The 17,500-nt window shown below is 34.9% G+C and overlaps 3 protein-coding genes and 1 pseudogene across 4 annotated transcripts in view; 2 read left to right on the forward strand and 2 right to left on the reverse strand.

Annotated features, from left to right (window-relative positions):
- Positions 1–7,571, forward strand: part of LOC144975937 (toll-like receptor 4) — a 9,011-nt gene extending 1,440 nt beyond the window's left edge. The window contains exons 1-2 of one of the 2 annotated variants that reach the window (XM_078920146.1): positions 1,100–1,234; positions 2,845–7,571. In XM_078920146.1, the coding sequence (XP_078776272.1) occupies positions 3,605–5,440 (1,836 nt within the window). In that variant the 5' untranslated portion in view covers positions 1,100–1,234; positions 2,845–3,604 and the 3' untranslated portion in view covers positions 5,441–7,571. Of the gene's footprint in view, positions 1–1,099; positions 1,235–2,844 lie in introns of those variants that run through there. The other variant, XM_078920145.1, reaches the window with a different exon arrangement.
- LOC144975946 (uncharacterized) overlaps positions 1–17,500 on the reverse strand; it is a 551,710-nt gene that overhangs the window by 303,758 nt on the left and 230,452 nt on the right. The gene's annotated exons all lie outside the window — the stretch shown is intronic.
- Positions 5,493–6,322, forward strand: LOC144975564 (toll-like receptor 4; annotated as a pseudogene).
- Positions 14,463–14,885, reverse strand: LOC144975565 (uncharacterized). The gene has a single exon (XM_078919727.1). It carries the CDS (start codon positions 14,883–14,885, stop codon positions 14,463–14,465), a length of 423 nt encoding a protein of 140 aa, XP_078775853.1.

Below are 17,500 nucleotides of genomic sequence, written 5' to 3' on the forward strand. Positions count from 1 at the left end.
ATTGGTTCTGATCTTTTGTTTAAGGTGTTGTTTGTGTGGTTGTGTAATAGTATTTCCAGTTTCTCCGTCAGGTTTCATATTCTAGCACGGCATTTGTAGGGGTTTCTTTGCTTGACTCTCTTCCAGGTTACAGTTGGTGTTTTGTTAGTGTTTATCTGTTCCCACTAGTGCATTGCTAATTTAGTGCTCTTTGTTTTGCTTTCATGTTTTATGGAGGCTTTGTGATTGTTGTATCTAGTTTTGAATGTTGGTTCTGTGCTGCCGATATATTATTGTGCTGTGTAGTGTTGTCAGTAGCTATGGTGGCTTTGTAGACTACGCATGGCGCTTTTTTGACAGTTTCCTTGTATCTATAGGGCAACGTCCTTCTTTCTGCAGTTGTCTTTGTTTTAATTATTGTTGGGTTCGGATATGATTTGTCTATTGTTGTTTTTAATTATCTGTTTCAATGTTTTTTGCACAACTGTAGCTTATCTTGACGTTGTTTCTGTTGATTATTTTATGCAGTCGGTGGTTCTTCGGGAAGTGTTTATCGATGAGTGCGAGGAACTGTTTGCCGATATTTCAAGTGGCTACGTTGTTGAATTACGGGTTGAACCATATTATGTTCCTTTTTCTGTTTTGCTTAGTTATTGTGGCGTGTATCACTTTTTTTGTATTTCATTGTTGATGTGCGGCCGCTCTGTTTGAGGGTCTTTTCATAGTCGTCTTTTGTTTCTTGAATATGTTTTCATTTGAAGAGAGTTTGTTTAGTCGTTGTTCTATCATTGTAGGTATTCGTTTTATTATGGTGGTTGGGTGGGTGGAGTGTTTGTGGATGTCTATATATATATATATAATATATATATAAATTCACTCACGTATTTTTAGCCGAAACGATTGTTTCCATGTCCTCCATTTCATCAGTCGGTATTTATATGTAGAAATTCTACGGATAAATGCCGACAGATGAAGTGGAGGACATGGAAACGATCGTTTCGACTAAAAATACGTGAGTGAATTTATCTATTGTTACTAGTAAAAAGCCCGCAATTTCGCGGGGAAGGAACTATTTTCATTCGATATTATAGCCACCATCATTTAATGAGGGCAGATTGGTAAACAACGTTGTCTGTGTAACTTGGTACATCCTCTGGTGATTTTTCTGTGTGGCCCAACATGAAGTGTAAGCCGCTATAGCCTCTGACCCGTGACACAGCAACATATAGTTGTCCGTGTGTGAAAACAGGTTGTGGTAAGAAAATCAACTGCGAAAATAAACTATATGCTCTAAACTAAATTATCGAGCACTCTCAAAATCAAGGATTTAAAGATAACTTAAACATTTGAGAATTATCTGCCATATCTGCGATACCGAAAATATGGCAAATATGCGTTATGTTTACCAAAATAATTATTGCGTTGACATTTTTCAACATTTTCTTGAAAAATTGTACAATTATATTTTTTATTTTTAATAGCTAGATACTATGAGATTTATGATCTATAAGAAAATTCTCTTTTTTTTGGTACTTATATAATATATATTATATTTTTAATTTCCCGATTCTGATGTTGTAATAATTTTTTATCTTCGTTACATTCCTAATAAACTTCACAGAATAAACAACTATTTTAAACAAATATCCACGCATTGAATCTATTCACGTATAGATTTTTGACCAATCAAAACAGGTGATTAATGACACGCCCTCAAACCCGCTGAGACATATAACTACCAACTACAACTCACTAATCGGTGAACAAACCTAAAAATTACGTCAAAATATAAGCTCTAGTGTCAGGCTAAAAATTAAGGAAGACTACAGTTTGACCCAATAGTGGCCCATTCCACTCTTACCCAGCATTACTTCGCCAGACTTAAATGCATTTGGTTCATTTGTATTTAAAAGACCATTTTTGGAATAGAACATAACCACGCCCCTCGAACAGTCGTGCGAATGTACACAATGGTAGTTAGTGCTCAACCATTTGGCGCACATGATAATCGAGGCTGTAAATATAATTGTGGAGTCTCGGTATTGTGCGTCCTCTGGTAGCAGTGATGAAACTTGAGTCCAAAGATAGAAATAGAAAGAGAGGAATTAAAGCCTGTATCACATTGGGTGAATGCTCTATTGTGGCTTTGAGTCCCCGTTTTTGACGAGGCAAAGATGAATTCTTCATAAGGGCTATTCACATACATTCCGTCACCATACTGATGTGTAAAATGAATGCCTGGGCTGAAATCGCGGTGTTTCTGTTGAAATAAAATTGTAAACGTTGTCTTGTCTCATCTTACACATTCAGCGTAGATGTGTAGCCCAGTGGAACCCGTGTAAACCGCTTTGGGAAGATTTAGTGGATATTGTTCTCTACACAATAGCTCACATTATTTTTTTGATGGATGACTGGACCTGTATTGAATATATGAATTATGAGAGAAATTATTAATTTCCAAACAAAAATTGTCATGCCATGACCCAATATTGGCAAAATTCTACTCCTATCCAAAAATTACTTCACCAAGCTAATACACATTTTTGTATTTAGTTCATTAGTATTCAAAAGACTCTTTTCGGAATTGGAGAAATTATTAATTTGAAAACAAAAATGGTCATGCCATGAAGGCGTTGCATTATAATTTATTCTTATGCAAAGTGACACTAAGCTGATTGAATCTGTGAACTGAGAAAAAAACCTAGCAACAAATAATATTACTATTTTTACAAATCAGTAGCAGTGATGAAAATTGATAGAAAGAGAGAAACTGAAACACAATACGTGGGCCAATTGTTCATTGCTTTACATAAATCATCTTATAAAATTTATTAATAAACTTTTCATATTTTATTTTCTTCACAGCCAGCAACAAGGCTCTTCGAAAGATGAATATGGAATGTACAATTCTAGTTGTCGCAGTTTTCTGTCTGATCCCTCTTTTTTCTTGTGCTCAGAATGAAATAGATTCGAATCTCACGCTGAAAAAGAATCACACGGTTCTTCAATTCACACCGACGAAATCAAGCACTGGAATGCTTGGAAAGAATAGAATTTTAAGTAACTTGTTAAATTCTGTTCAAAGCAATCGGATTAAGAATCAGAACGAAATTATTACCTTTGACCAAAATGGCCCCAGTACAAGAAGTGATTCAATTAAAAATCTACCTGCAGAAATTTCGAACAAGAGTCGAAAGTTTCAAGAAGCTGCAAACTTTGGGAACTCCTATGTTGATGAGATTCCTGCTGATACAGGCAAAGATGATAAACACGACCTCAGTGACAAAACGTTTGATTATTTACGTGGACATATAGATCAAAGGCCCAATTTGGAGGAATCATACTTTTCCCAAGAAGACGATTCTGATGACTCTGACGATGAATACCGTTGCCAAATTTCTACAGAAACGATCGATTTTGATCCTTGGTTCATAAAGAGTGGCTCTAGTGGTCATAGAAGGGACATGTTCAATTGTAGTACTCGGTGTTTCTGTAAATATCTTGACTACAACACAAAATATGTTCACGTATCCGCAGATTGTGTAAAGAAGGGTTTGCATGCTATCCCGCAAGATCTACCCTTTCTATTCTAAGACTGGATATTTCATACAACTTTATAACAGATATGAACCTGGCCAATGTTCATATGTACACTTCTCTTAAAGAACTACATGCAACGGATTGTGATATATTAAATATTTCAAACACAATAACGGGGACAAGCCAATCGCTGGAAACTTTAGATTTAAGATATAATCTCATCCGTTCTCTACCTTTGGGAGTTTTTTCCAGGTTGAAAAAATTGCGAATTTTACTTTTAACTGGCAATTTGATCCAAAACGTGCACCAGGATTTCTTCACCGGACTTTATCGTTTACATTTTCTTGACCTTTCACTCAATAATATACAGAGTATAGAGTCCACGTCTTTTCGTGATTTAAGAGATTTAAAAATGCTGTCATTGTCAGGGAATCATAATCTAAACTATGATACATTTACTCCTGATCTATTCAAAAGCTTAAAGCGTCTAAAATCTTTGAAAATTCAAGGAAGTACAAATAGGTCGACTACATATCCAAATGAAGCAATTGCTATGCTGCATGAGCTAGAAGACCTCAATATCGACGCTCTTGCTCTTCCAGCAGAATTTGGTCATCAATTTGCATCTCTAAAGCATCTCCAAATCTTAAGGTTTGGGCCTCACGCCAATTGCCGATTAGGTGAAATGCCCACGTCCTTCTTCCAATATTTTTCTAATCTCAAATGTTTGTATTTTCATTCATGTAATATCTCTAGTTTCAATCATGAAGCTTACGGCTCTTTTAAAAAGTTGGAAGCGCTGACAATAGAAAAGATTCCATCAATGACTTTAGATGAAGCTTTTTTACACTTAAATGGATTTAAAACGAAATCTCTGAAGTATATCGGCTTTAAAAATTTGACAAATTGGAATTGGCCCTGTATCTGGATGACTGGTGAATTAGGAAAATCCATGGTTGGCTTTAACCTTACAACCATAAATCTCTCAGAAAATCGCTTATCTCTTCTCTCAGACAGCTTTATTAGTGTAATCCCACCCACTGTAGAAAAACTGATATTGAGAAAGAATAAATTCACACTCATAAACACATTTTGGACGTCCTTGCGCAATCTTAACCAACTAAGCTACATTGACGTTTCAATTCAGAACCTGGAAAACCGGAATTTGTATTTTCCATTTGACATTGAAAGAGGCCATTCACGTTCATTTAGCGACTTCCACAGTTCCCGCTCTGAAAAGGAAAGAAATGCAATCTCAGCGTATATGAAACACACCTTGGAAAAACGATCCACGAGACAAAGTGATGCTATGAATATGAGTGTTCAAAACAATTTGGTTTTGCAAGTTCCTGTCAACTTAAAAACAGTTAAAGCATCAGAGTATAATTTCTTTGGGGGCGTGTTGTTAAGCAATGCCGTTGGAAACAACAGTCTAAAGAGTCTCAACTTTTCCAGAAGTGGTCTCCATCATTGGGGGGATGGCAAACTGCCTAAACACGTGGAGATTTTTGATGTCAGTATCAATGCTGCAACATTCATTAACCCTGAGTTTTTCCATCCAAACAACTCTCTAGTTCAGTTACACCTTCAAGTAAATTTCCTCGGAGAGTTCATAGGCGGAGCAAATGGCAGTCTTTTCAAATATTTGAAAAACTTAAAATATCTTGACCTAACTACAAATGTTCTTTTTGTTCTTCCTTATGACTTATTCACTGAGCTCAACAATATTGAAACGATTGTGTTGGTCGACAATAGACTTGAATATTTGAATGTCGATCTTGAAAAAAATCATCATCTAAAGTTTTTAGATCTTCATGGAAATTCTCTTACATGGATTTCAAAAAACTACCAGAAACCACTTGGACAAAATTCCTGGAATAACGGTCGACCTGCATTACAATCATTTATTGTGTATTTGTGATAACATTGACATGATATTGTGGATGGCCACGACAGATGTATATTTTCTTAATATGCATTTGTACACTTGTCATGACGAAAATAACAAGCTTGTTATGATCACAACTCGTCAAGAACTGAAGATAAGAGCGGACTACCTTAAACGACATTGTGCGAGTTACGGATACTTGCTCTTTGGGATATTAGCGTGTGGTCTTATCTTCACCATAACCACAATTGCAGGAATTAGTTACAGATATCGTTGGTGGATTAGGTATAAGAAGCATGTTCTCTTTGCCAGGTGGTTTGGGTTCAAACCTCACGTTGGCAGGGAACACGACGAATCCATTACAAATACGACGCTTTTTTAATATACGTCAGTGGAGATCGGTTTCTTGCAAGATTGTGTCAGGCAGAACTGGAAAAGGAACGAGGTCACAGAATATTCATTGGAGATAGAGATATCTTACCAGGAACGATGGAAATAGATGCTATTGTCAGTGCTGTCCAGAACAGTCGTATCACTTTAATTGTCATCACCAATAATTTTGTGAAGGAGATGGACGATCATTTCAAAAAATGTCCAATGATAAACTATGCTATACAAATGGCTATGATGGAGGAATATTGCACCAAAAGAAAAACACTACACATAATGGAATTCACTAATAATTGCCAGCATATCAAATATCCACCCAATATTCTTAAAATCTTCCGCGATGGTTGCGTGACACATCTGCCCTCGACCAACGATGACGGTGTCACAAATCACGTGATTAAGACGTCATGGGATAGCTTATCCACCACCATTGGGCATGCTGCTGCGAGGTGCTTACACGTTCAAGGAGATGGAGATGAGGATAACCAAGAGTTGTGTATCCATGCTTATAACTACGACGGATGATCCGACAAAGTGACGGGACCATCAGCTCACCTATGATGGTATTCCGTGTTTTATTCTAGAAAATCCAGAACAATTGATAATTACGAGATCGATGGCGTCAGTGACCATTATATGGATGTTTTATTCGTTTGGGTTTTTATTGATGTACTTTTTCATTTTATTTTGTTTTGGCTCGTTATTTTGGTTTGTTTGTTTGCTTTTTTTGGGTGTTTTTTTTTTTACCTTTGCAATGCCTATTGTAGATAACTTCACACAAAAGCACATTGACGGGGCAAGGTTTTGATATCATTGACATTCATTCAATTAGCGATCAATCTAAACCCTCTTCCGCACTAGGACAGGACTGTCCCGGGAAAGTCCTGTCCCAAATCTGTAACATATAGAATTTAGAGAGATCTTCCGCACCTATTGGGACGGGACAAAACAGTCCCGTTGTGTCCCAAGCCGTTGTGAAATGCTACAAAATCAACGGGACAGGACTGTCCCAGTCCCGTGTTCATATCGTTTGTGATAGTAGAAAAATATAGCAGACTTCCGCACTAGGACAAAAAAGTCCCAGACTTGGCGGCGCCGTGTCAAAATTGAAATGCCTGTCTTTATTTTCTGCATCCCTACTACTACTACTACTACTCCTCCTCCTCCTCCTCCTCCTCCTCCTACTATACTACTACTACTACTACTACTACTACTACTACTACTACTACTACTACTCTTACTACTACTACTACTACTACTACTACTACTACTACTGCTGCTACTACTACTACTACTACTACTACTACTACTACTACTTACTACTACTACTACTACTACTACTATACTACTACTACTACTATTTCTATTGTTGCTTCTGTTGTGGCTAATGCCACTAATATATTAATACCTACATCCCTTATATTTTGTATTTATTTCCAATTCCATTGTATTTATTTTCCAACAATAGTCCACACTTTATTTTGGTTCACTTTCTATACTGCATTACACAGTTCCTCCCCGCCTCCCCTCTTTTGACATAATTAAGTACGCACCTTTTATAAATTTCTATTGCTCTGTTTTAATTCGCGCTTCCTCACAAAGTAGCATACAATTTCCTGCCCATCAATGTTTTTGTTTATGCATCTTAACAACGCCACTACCACATTATCTCATTCGTCTGTAGTTTTTAATTCATCATGTGTTGTTGATGAAGGGGAAACCCGAAACGTCCATTTTATCTGTTTTCGTATATTAAACTGAAGCTTACATTCAATTTCACAGTTTTAATTTATTTATTTATTTCAATTCTGAATATAAAAAAGCAAGAACAATTCAAAAAATAATTCTATGTGATGAAACCACGTAAAGAAGGCATAGCAACATAAATATTTTCGGCAATTTAAAAACGTATGTTTATAAATATAATTTAAGAAGTGTCACACTTTGTGACACAGCAGTAACGTGTCTAAAACCGGTCGCACATCTATTCGGTAACTTGTGGGATCAATTATCTTTATCGTTATTTATTTCGGGAATTCTCAATGAAAATTTATAAGTTAGTCCTTCTGAGCCACTTGGACTCATTGTAAAACAAATTAAGTCCTTTAGAGCCTTGTAGCCAATGGTGCAGGAGTTATTCCGGTTTAAATAGCGTGAAGCGGACAATTAACGTATTTGTTTGAAAACCTTTGAACGGGACGCTAGTCTGTAGTCTATCGCAGATTACTATCCCAGCTTGACAGGTACACCTTTTACACCTGAATGGAGTGAGTGATTGGAGTAAATTTTCTTGCTCTAGAAAGTACAAGTTGGCTTCGGTCGGAATCGAACACAGAACCTCTGAGTCCAGAGTACAACGCGCTAACCATAGGCCATCTTGCCTCCTAAGCTTATAAACCCGGAACTTATCCATGTTTCTGTGGCGTTGAGCAGACATAACAGTTTAAAATTTAAAATAATAAAATTCATTTTTTCATCCCATAGGGGAAATTTTTCTCGAGGGTCTATTCCAAGGTAAGACTGGAATAACCCGGGCGTCAGCCGCAATGCAGCGCCGCAAATTTAGTAGGACAAGGTATAACCAGGCGTCAGCCGCAGTGCAGCGCCGCAAATTGAGCTAGGCGAGGTGACTTAATCAACTGATGCCTTTCGGGTACGAAGCATGCTGACTTTCTATTATTCTCTTGAATGATGCTAGTCCGTCAAAGATTACTTTCATCAGCGAACTGGTACTCATTTGCACCTGGGTAAAATGAGGTGATTCCAAGAAAGTCATTTTAAGATAAGATCGGAGATCACCATAGAGTCTACGGAATTGACCCTTGAGCAATCTTTGGGTCATTAAAGGATGCACCCAATATTGTTTTCTCTTTCAATTTGTCTTTTTTTTTCCACCTGGTAAAGCACAGAAATATGCAACCTCTATTTCATCCATTACTAGTAGTAGTAGTAGTAGTAGTAGTAGTAGTAGTAGTAGTAGTAGTAGTAGTAGTAGTAGTAGTCGTGGTAGTGGTAGTGGTAGTGGTAGTGGTAGATGTAGAGTAGTAGTAGTAGTAGTAGTAGTAGTAGTAGTAGTAGTTGTAGTAGTCGTAGTCGTGGTAGTGGTAGTGGTAGTGGTAGTAGTAGTAGTAGTAGTAGTTAGTAGTAGTAGTATGTAGTAGTAGTAGTAGTAGTGTAGTCGTAGTCGTGTAGTAGTAGTAGTAGTAGTAGTAGTAGTAGTAGTGTAGTAGTCGTAGTCGTAGTCGTGGTATTGGTAGTGGTAGTAGTAGAAGTAGCAATAATATTACTTTTGCTATAAGAATATTTCATGATTATATAAATCTTATGTAAACAAATCCCATTGTACAGTGTAAAAAATCGTTGTCGTCATGTCGTATCTTATTTTGATTCATAAAATGTGAATTATTACAGTTGCAATTGCCTACAAAAAAACTTTTGAGTCTTGTAAAAAAATAAATAATAATGCATTCGCGCAGGTGTGTCCTGGGACGTCCTGTCCTAGTGCGAAACCCCTTTTGAATAGAAGTTTTCTCCATTGGGACAGGACAAATTTGTCCCGGGACAGTTTTGTCCTAGTGCGGAAGGAGGGTTATTCTCACCATCTTTATTCTTTACATCTCATTTGAATAGGCGTTTATACTAAGGTTTCTTTTGGATGTAATCTATTGCATCATCATCATCATCATCATCATCATCATCATCATCATCATCATCATCATCATCATCATCATCATCATCATCATCATCACTCACCATCATCATTATTATTATAATTATTTTTAATATTGTTATTTTTATTATTATTGTTATTATTATTATTATTATTATTATTATTATTATTATTATTATTATTATTATTATTATTATTATTATTATTATTATTTATTATTATTATTATTATTATTATTATTATTATTATTATTTTTTTATTATTTATATTATTATTATTATTATTATTATTATTATTATTATTATTATTATTATTATTATTATTATTTTATTATTATTATTATTATATTATTATTATTATTATTATTATTATTATTATTATTATTATATTATTATTATTATTATTTATTATTATTATTATTATTATTATTATTATTATTATATTATTATTATTATATTATTATTATTATTATATATTATTATTATTATATTATTATTATTATTATTATTATTATATATTATTATTATTATTATATTATTATTATTATTATTATTATTTATTATTATTATTATTATTATTATTATTATTATTATTATTTCCATTATAATTATTATACAGTTATAAATAGCATATGGAATTACTTGGTTGCGTCGGTGGGAAATAGCAACTCAGCCATGAATCTCTTGGAAAGTACATAGCCATTCGTAAAGAAAATCAATGAAATTATTCGTGTATGAGATATTGTAATAATCTTTTACTATTTAACTGCCATAGTCTGGAAAAACTCGTTTTTAACAATTTGGCCTTCAAATAACTATCGATTTAGATGACCCTCACCTTGGCAAAAAAAAAAAACAAAACAAACCTAAACCTTTGACTGATTGAAGACTTCGCGAAGTCCCAGATTTGAGAATGTTTGCCAAGATGAAGGTCATTTCAATCGATAACTATTTGAATGACGAATTTTGTGGCCAGTTAAAAAAATACAAATCTTTCCAGAGTAAGACAGTTAACTGATTGAAAAGAAATGAATGTTGTCTGTGATTTATTATGAGGTGACAATCAAGAAATGTGTTTCCCTGCTCGTATAAAATTATTTCAATAATCGGACCCTTAGAATTCGAGTAGTTATTCGAGTACCGGTAGCTGAAGAGAAAAATATATACATTTGTTGTAAGACCAGCAATGTTATATGTACCAGAGACAACAGCTACAACAAACAAAAAAGATAAAGAAGTTGAGGTGGCAGAAATGAGGATGTTGAGATGGTCACTGACTGGACAAGAAAAGGCAAAGTGAGAATTGACCGAATTCTAAGGTTGACTGAAGTGAATAATGTAGCAATAAAGATGATAGATTGATTGAATGGTTCGGACATGTTAAGAGACGAGAGAGAGAGGGAGTACGTGGGAAGGAAAGTGCTGGATATACAATTAGCGGGAAAGAGGAAAACGGGACACCGAAAGACTAGATGGTTGGATATGGTATATGACGATTTGAAAGAATTGGGCCTGGAGGAAGATGATGCTATGAACCGAGATGCATGGAGATGTGGCATTCATTATGGCAACCCTGCAAAATGCGGGATAAGTTGAACGAAGATGAAGATTCGAGGAAGAAATTTCAAGGAAAGCATGAATCATGCAAGAAAATTCATGAAAGCTCTTTACTCGTGAAATATAGGAAGGGAAATTGAACCTGGTAACAAAAACCGTTAAAGAGGGAATCCGAAAAAAAAAGAAAATTAAAGTGAACAAGTTGAAGAGACTTGGATTTGAAGCCAAAATGATGTTCTGATAAGACAATAACGTTTTATGCATTTTATAGAACTATCACATTCAATAAAAGTATTTGATACGGCAATAGTTTTATGATTGAGACTTAAGAATTTATTTTTGGCCCATCTTGTGGAACAATTTAAGTTTGAAAACTAAGAATAAGTTCTGATTTTGTGACATTTTAAAAAACCGCTTGGAATCTAAGTTGTTTTGTCAAACGTGACGATACGATACGTATTGAATTGTAAGCTTCAACTTAACAACGCAACAATCACATTATCTCATTCTTCTGTAGTGTTTCATTCATCTGTTTTGTTGATAAATGGGAAACCCGAAACGTCCAAAGTATCTTTCTTCGCCTTATAAGTTGAAGCTTACAATTCAATACTTATCGTTGTTTTTTCCTGCGAGCTTCAAGCAGCAACATTTTCATTTGTGAAACATGTAATGTTATGTAGACTTAAATTATTTTTATTTGCGTTTATGTCCTTAATATTTTTTGTTGAATTGTTGTAAAGTTGTAATATATTGATGATATTTTGTTGTTGTTTGATTTTCAGTGTCAATGAGCATTTTTGTGGATATTAGAAGCCATATAAATCAATATTTATCAATTATTGTTAATTTTATGTTGTGCGACCACCAAACAGAGACTCACATTTTCAATTATTAATGTGTCGTTTTTTGAACAAAAGAAAAATTCTTAATGATCCAGAAGAAAAGGAAAATTAGAGCCGTTGAAATGTTTGTGTCAGTAATGTTTAGAAAGATCAAATTCTTAAAATTCTGAATTTGATGTCAGCCAATTGTACCAAATTGCCTCTAAAGATTTGTATATTATATGATTCTTACACACTTCATTTTTGGAATTCCGGACGTGTTCCCAACCGCTGCGAATTCTTATACGCAAGATTGTAAGAAATCTTTTTTTCTACCCCTGAATCCATTTCGATTTCGTCATCTCTGAGTAAAAGAAATTTTCAAAAATATTTTAGTGATACTTCTTTGTTCAAAAATCTGATTTAAGTCAAATTCAACGTTTGGAAATCTGACGTGACAATTTTTTATTGTAAACTTGATATCATTACGCGTTACTATTTTGGGAGAGGGATAGAATAATTACTGGTCGACGTGTAGATACTTATTTGGAGATTGGAATTATAATGACGTAAAGGAAATATTCTCAAACCAAACAAAATGTTGTCCAATAGATAATAATGTTAAATTTAATCAAGCCCAAAATTGCTTTCGGTTATCAGACCCCTTAATATGTCTTACGGACCTTTTTCATAAAAACTTGATTATTTACACTCAAACCGAGGAGATACAAGTACCTACTTAGGTCTATACATAATTTTTGTGTAGCTAGCATAACAAGCGTTGCAAAAAGATTTTTACAAAAAAACTGTGTGATGTACAAAACGTTTCTGATTAATAACAATGTTGGTTGTATCGTAACGAATGTGACGATTTTCCCTGTAGTTGGTAAGAAGAGGGTTAAAAACACTTGGGAGTGTTGCAGGTGCCATCAAAGACAAAACACAATTTGTTACTGTTGATTCATATCCCAAGTTCCCCATTTATTTATTGCATTAACATTCAACAGTTGCACTGCAATTCTATCGCCATCATAATTTCAGCTTAGAGTTATTTTTTGTTGTTTTTTTTTTAATATAATGATTGATATATGTTGTTTCATCTGTTTTCAAACCCGTAAGGGCTGTCGTTAACTATGTTTTTTTTCTCAGAATACATTATTAATTATTTATATCTACAAAATGAATTATTCTTTTTATTTTATTAATTCCTTTTTTCCTTTTTAGGGATGGTCGGGGCGGGAACAGTTCCAAACTTTTGACTTGCTTTCCTTGAAAACCAGGGTTTAGGGGGAATCACGATACTTAATTTCATTTTAAAAATGATTTCTAGTTTATTAAAATAGGTGGAATTTTTAGAAAGTCTCAGACCAGATAGATGGTTAGTATAGAAAAATGTTTTAATCAAACAATTACAAAATCTGTCCTTTCAAATACAAATTTTATTTAAAGACAACTCTCAAGGTGAACTTCGTGGTTCCTAAACAAAACGGAAAGTAACTTGTAAAAAAACAACATCAAACGTAACTAAAACACTACACAATGAAGAGAGTCCTAATTATGACTCACTGGGAACCTGAAGGGAAGTAATTCAAATAATAAAATAAAACAAAGGTATCTACAGATACAATTCCTCTATTATCGATATATCCAACATACTCTCCATCTGGACTTTGGAAACAAATGTCCACATATATCGTAAGCTAAATTTCTCAGAATTCCATGAACAGTATAATGTACGACTACTTGCGAACAAATGATAATCATGTTTACTAAGTACCATTTTCAATGCATACTTAATATCATCATCCGAAACATTCCATAAAAAATCGTATAATAAAACATCAATACAATCAACACGCGGAACAGTTTTATAACAAGAATGCTACAAATTAAGATCTAAGTCTTAGATAATTTTATTATTGTCAAATCAATGATTTACCAAAATAAAGAACATACATCATGATTATTCAAATATAACAATAGCAATGCAGGTGAACAAAATTTAATCTTAAATGTCCGTACTTAGTGAAAAGATTTGTACTAAAGGAAAAGGTAATCGTGAAATTAAAAAAGAAAAGTCTGTAAGAGACACAAATTATCGAATTTTTACTCTTTGCAATCACCTAAAGGAGTAATAGATCAAAGGCTCCTGGCCAAGTAGGGTAAGAACATTCCTAAACATTAAGTTTTAATCTTAAAGTTAAAGTTACAGGGTTAGAATCTTAGGTGTTTTGATTACTCGACCCAAACGTGACACCTTACGGGTAACCACATTGTGAGAGTCAGTAGAAGTAGAAGGGCAAGGTATGACCCCACTCACTGAGCCTGGCTTATCAACATTCGTGCTTTCAGCAGCAGAATTAGCATCATTGGAGTCTAAATGAGAAGGAATCTCTTGGACCTGTGGCACCTCATGAACACTCAAGTTTTCATTAGTATCCATGTTAAAGTTGTCACTGTTGTTGTCTAACTCTAACAATACCAATCTTTGAACTTGTCTTACTAAACAGTATCTCTTAGTCATTATTTTAGCTGCACGTACAAAACCGTCCAAATTCTCAAAAAGTTTAACAACTTTTCCAAGATCCCACAATAATCTCCGTTATTTTCATCTTGAATCAAACAATAGATCCAACTTTAAATTTTGTTTTCGACAATTTACCCCGCAAGGGAGGTAAGGCCCTGAAATATTCAGATCTCCAAGTTTCCCAAAAGTTATCAAGCAACATTACATGGTAGGCATGCAAAGTAGAAAGGTCTAAAACTTGATTTAAGCTAGTCTCTTCTGGCAGAGAAAGAGGACAACCACGACCAACCAAAAAATGTGAAGGTGTCAAATAAGGATCATTGTCAGATGTGCATGTCAGAGGTTCTGAATTGATACAAGCCTCAATTCCAATCAAGGATGTCTCAAGTTCTTTCCTTGGAATAGACTTTTTCCCAATTTTCTTACGAAGGCTTGACTTAATGGTTCGAACCATACGTTCATCAAAGCCTCCCCACCAAGGCTCCAAAGCAGGTTGGCTCTGCCACCTAAACATATCATGTCCCAGATGTTCAGTCAATAATGTTTGAGCCCTCTTAAATGTCTAGGCATTGTCAGAGTACACCACAGCAGGCATAACTCGCCTTGAAGTAAATCTTTTAGATGCAAGCAAAAAATTATCAGTCGTTAAAGAATCCAATAAATCTGAATGTACAGCTTTTGTGACTGCACATGTAATCAATAACTTGTACAGTTTTATTCCAGGAGCATCAGAACAAAACAAAGGGCCAGCATAATTAATTCCTACAACAGAAAATGGAGATGATTGAGTATTACAGGCTGCTGGAAGAGGTCCCACACACTGATCAAGCAATCTAGAGTCGTGGCAATTAATACAAAATCTTACAACTCTCTTAACAGGTCTAATTTATAAAATCCAATATTTACACCGTAAAGAGGTAATCAGCAAATTCACACCAGCATGTTTCAATGTAATGTGGTGAAATCTCACCAAGAGTAACAACACATGGCATTTAGGCAAAATAATTGGGTGTTTCTCATCATATGACAAAGTCTGAGCATTGTTTAATCTCCCCTTAACCCTCAGAAGACCATCTTCTCCAATAAAAGGACAAAGGTTTGACAGAGATGAGCCCTTTTTCACTAAACCCACCTTTTTCAACTCATCAATATCTTTACTGTAAAGAGCTGGAAGAGGTCCCACACATTGATCAAGCAATCTAGTCGTGGCGTTGGCAATTAATACAAAATCTTACAACTCTCTTAGCAATTGGTTTGAATCAATTTCAGAACATATTCAGTGACTCTTACACGCTTTCCAAAGTTACTATGAGACATGTAACCTGAGACACAATTGAGCAAATGGGTTCAGTGTTTTCTAATTCAGTACCCCTGATAGCTTTGTATCTCTGTCACTCTGTCTTACAAATTGTTTCCATTTAGAGGGTTCACCCTTATCAAACCCAGAGTGATCATAGAGTCGGTAAAGCATGTATAGAAAATATTGTCAGGCAATTGCAAGGCATTTCTAGCAAATGGCAACAATTTGGCACCCAACAAAGCCCATAAAGTTCAAGTCTAGGAATGGTGACCTTTTTAAGAGGAGCAACTCTAACCTTTGAGATAATCAGGCAAGCACCCGAGTGGTTATCATTGTGGGAATGAGATAAACGCAACTTCCATAAGCCTTTTCTGAGGCATCGGAAACACTACCAGTTCAATCTTATCTGGAGAAGACCAATCCCGTTTGGATAATCTACGGGGAATCTTCCACTGACAAATTGTCTTCAGACTAGACACCCAACACTCAAGTTTCTGTTGAATTTCCTGTGGAAGAATGGCATCCTATTCGTATACTTCCCTCCAAGCTTCTTGAAATAGTATCTTCAGTGTTACAGTAAAAGGGTGTACGAATCCCAAAGTTTCAAACATCCTTGCAATAATTCCCAAGAGGTTTCTTTTTGAGAACATCATATGAGTCACTCCAGAGAAGGAACTGAAATGAAAAAAGTTATTGTTTGATTCCCAACCTGCTCCTAGAACCTTTGAGTAGATCTATCCGAATCTGTAGCATTATGGGTGGCTTTTCCCAAAGTACCACCTACCGTTGGACTATTAGAAGCCCATTTTGTCAAATGAAAACTGCCCTGTTTCATCACAGTGTCACCTTCCTCCATCAATTTTGTCAAATCGGCTTCATCATCAGAGCCGGTGATTCAGTCATCGACATAAAGATTGTCTCTCCATTCCTTTATGGTTTAACTTTCTTTCTGTTTAGATAAGTCGACTACCAAAGTTTAACATAAAGAGACATTTTCGAATGTCACACGCCTGAACCTGCAAATTATTAGACATTCTTTTGCTTTTACAAGCACTAAACGTTTCGATATCCGCTTTGAGTTCTTGAATTTCTGTGACTGTCTCACACTGCACTTCATCTAAAATTCTTAGTCTATTTTGAAATTCTTCAATTGAGTCCAAACGTTCAAGTTCCGACACATTTTGTTTGTCTAAAAGTTCTTCTAGTCAACCAACCCTTTTCTGCAATTCTCTTCCTTTTGACGTCATCCATGATAAACCACTGATGACTCACTCCAAAGTTCAAATTATGAGAATTAAAGAGGAATTTAAATAAACTGCAGCCCATTGTTTCAAAGTCCAAACAGAATTTGACTCAGGAAATCAGTATCAATCAAATATAAATCAAACAATGTTTTCATTGAAGCAAACCGTGAATAATAATATAGAGATCGACAAATAAACTAGCATTCTCATCCGATACGGATTCTTCTCAGTGAAAGAAACAATGTTGAAAGTCCAAGGCAATGGGTTTTCTCAAACTCAAACGTCGAATAACAATCATTAAACGATCCACACTTGTCATTCAACGTCCCGGGTTTCGGCACCATATAGAAAAATCTAATAATCAAACAACTACAAAGTCTGTCTTTCCAAATACAAATTTTATTCAAAGTCAACTCCCAAGGTGAACTTCGTGGTTCCTAAACAAAACGAAAACTGACTTGTAGAAAAAAACAACAACATCTAAACGTAACTAAAACATTACACAATGAAAAGGTTCTAACTATGACTCATTGGGAATCTGAAGGGAAGTAATTCAAGTAATGAAATAAACCAAAGGTATCTACA

The sequence above is a fragment of the Berghia stephanieae genome, chromosome 6 (assembly GCF_034508935.2).
Source record: "Berghia stephanieae isolate SIO BIC M18660-M18661 chromosome 6, UCSD_Bste_1.3, whole genome shotgun sequence".
Lineage (NCBI taxonomy): Eukaryota > Metazoa > Mollusca > Gastropoda > Nudibranchia > Aeolidiidae > Berghia > Berghia stephanieae.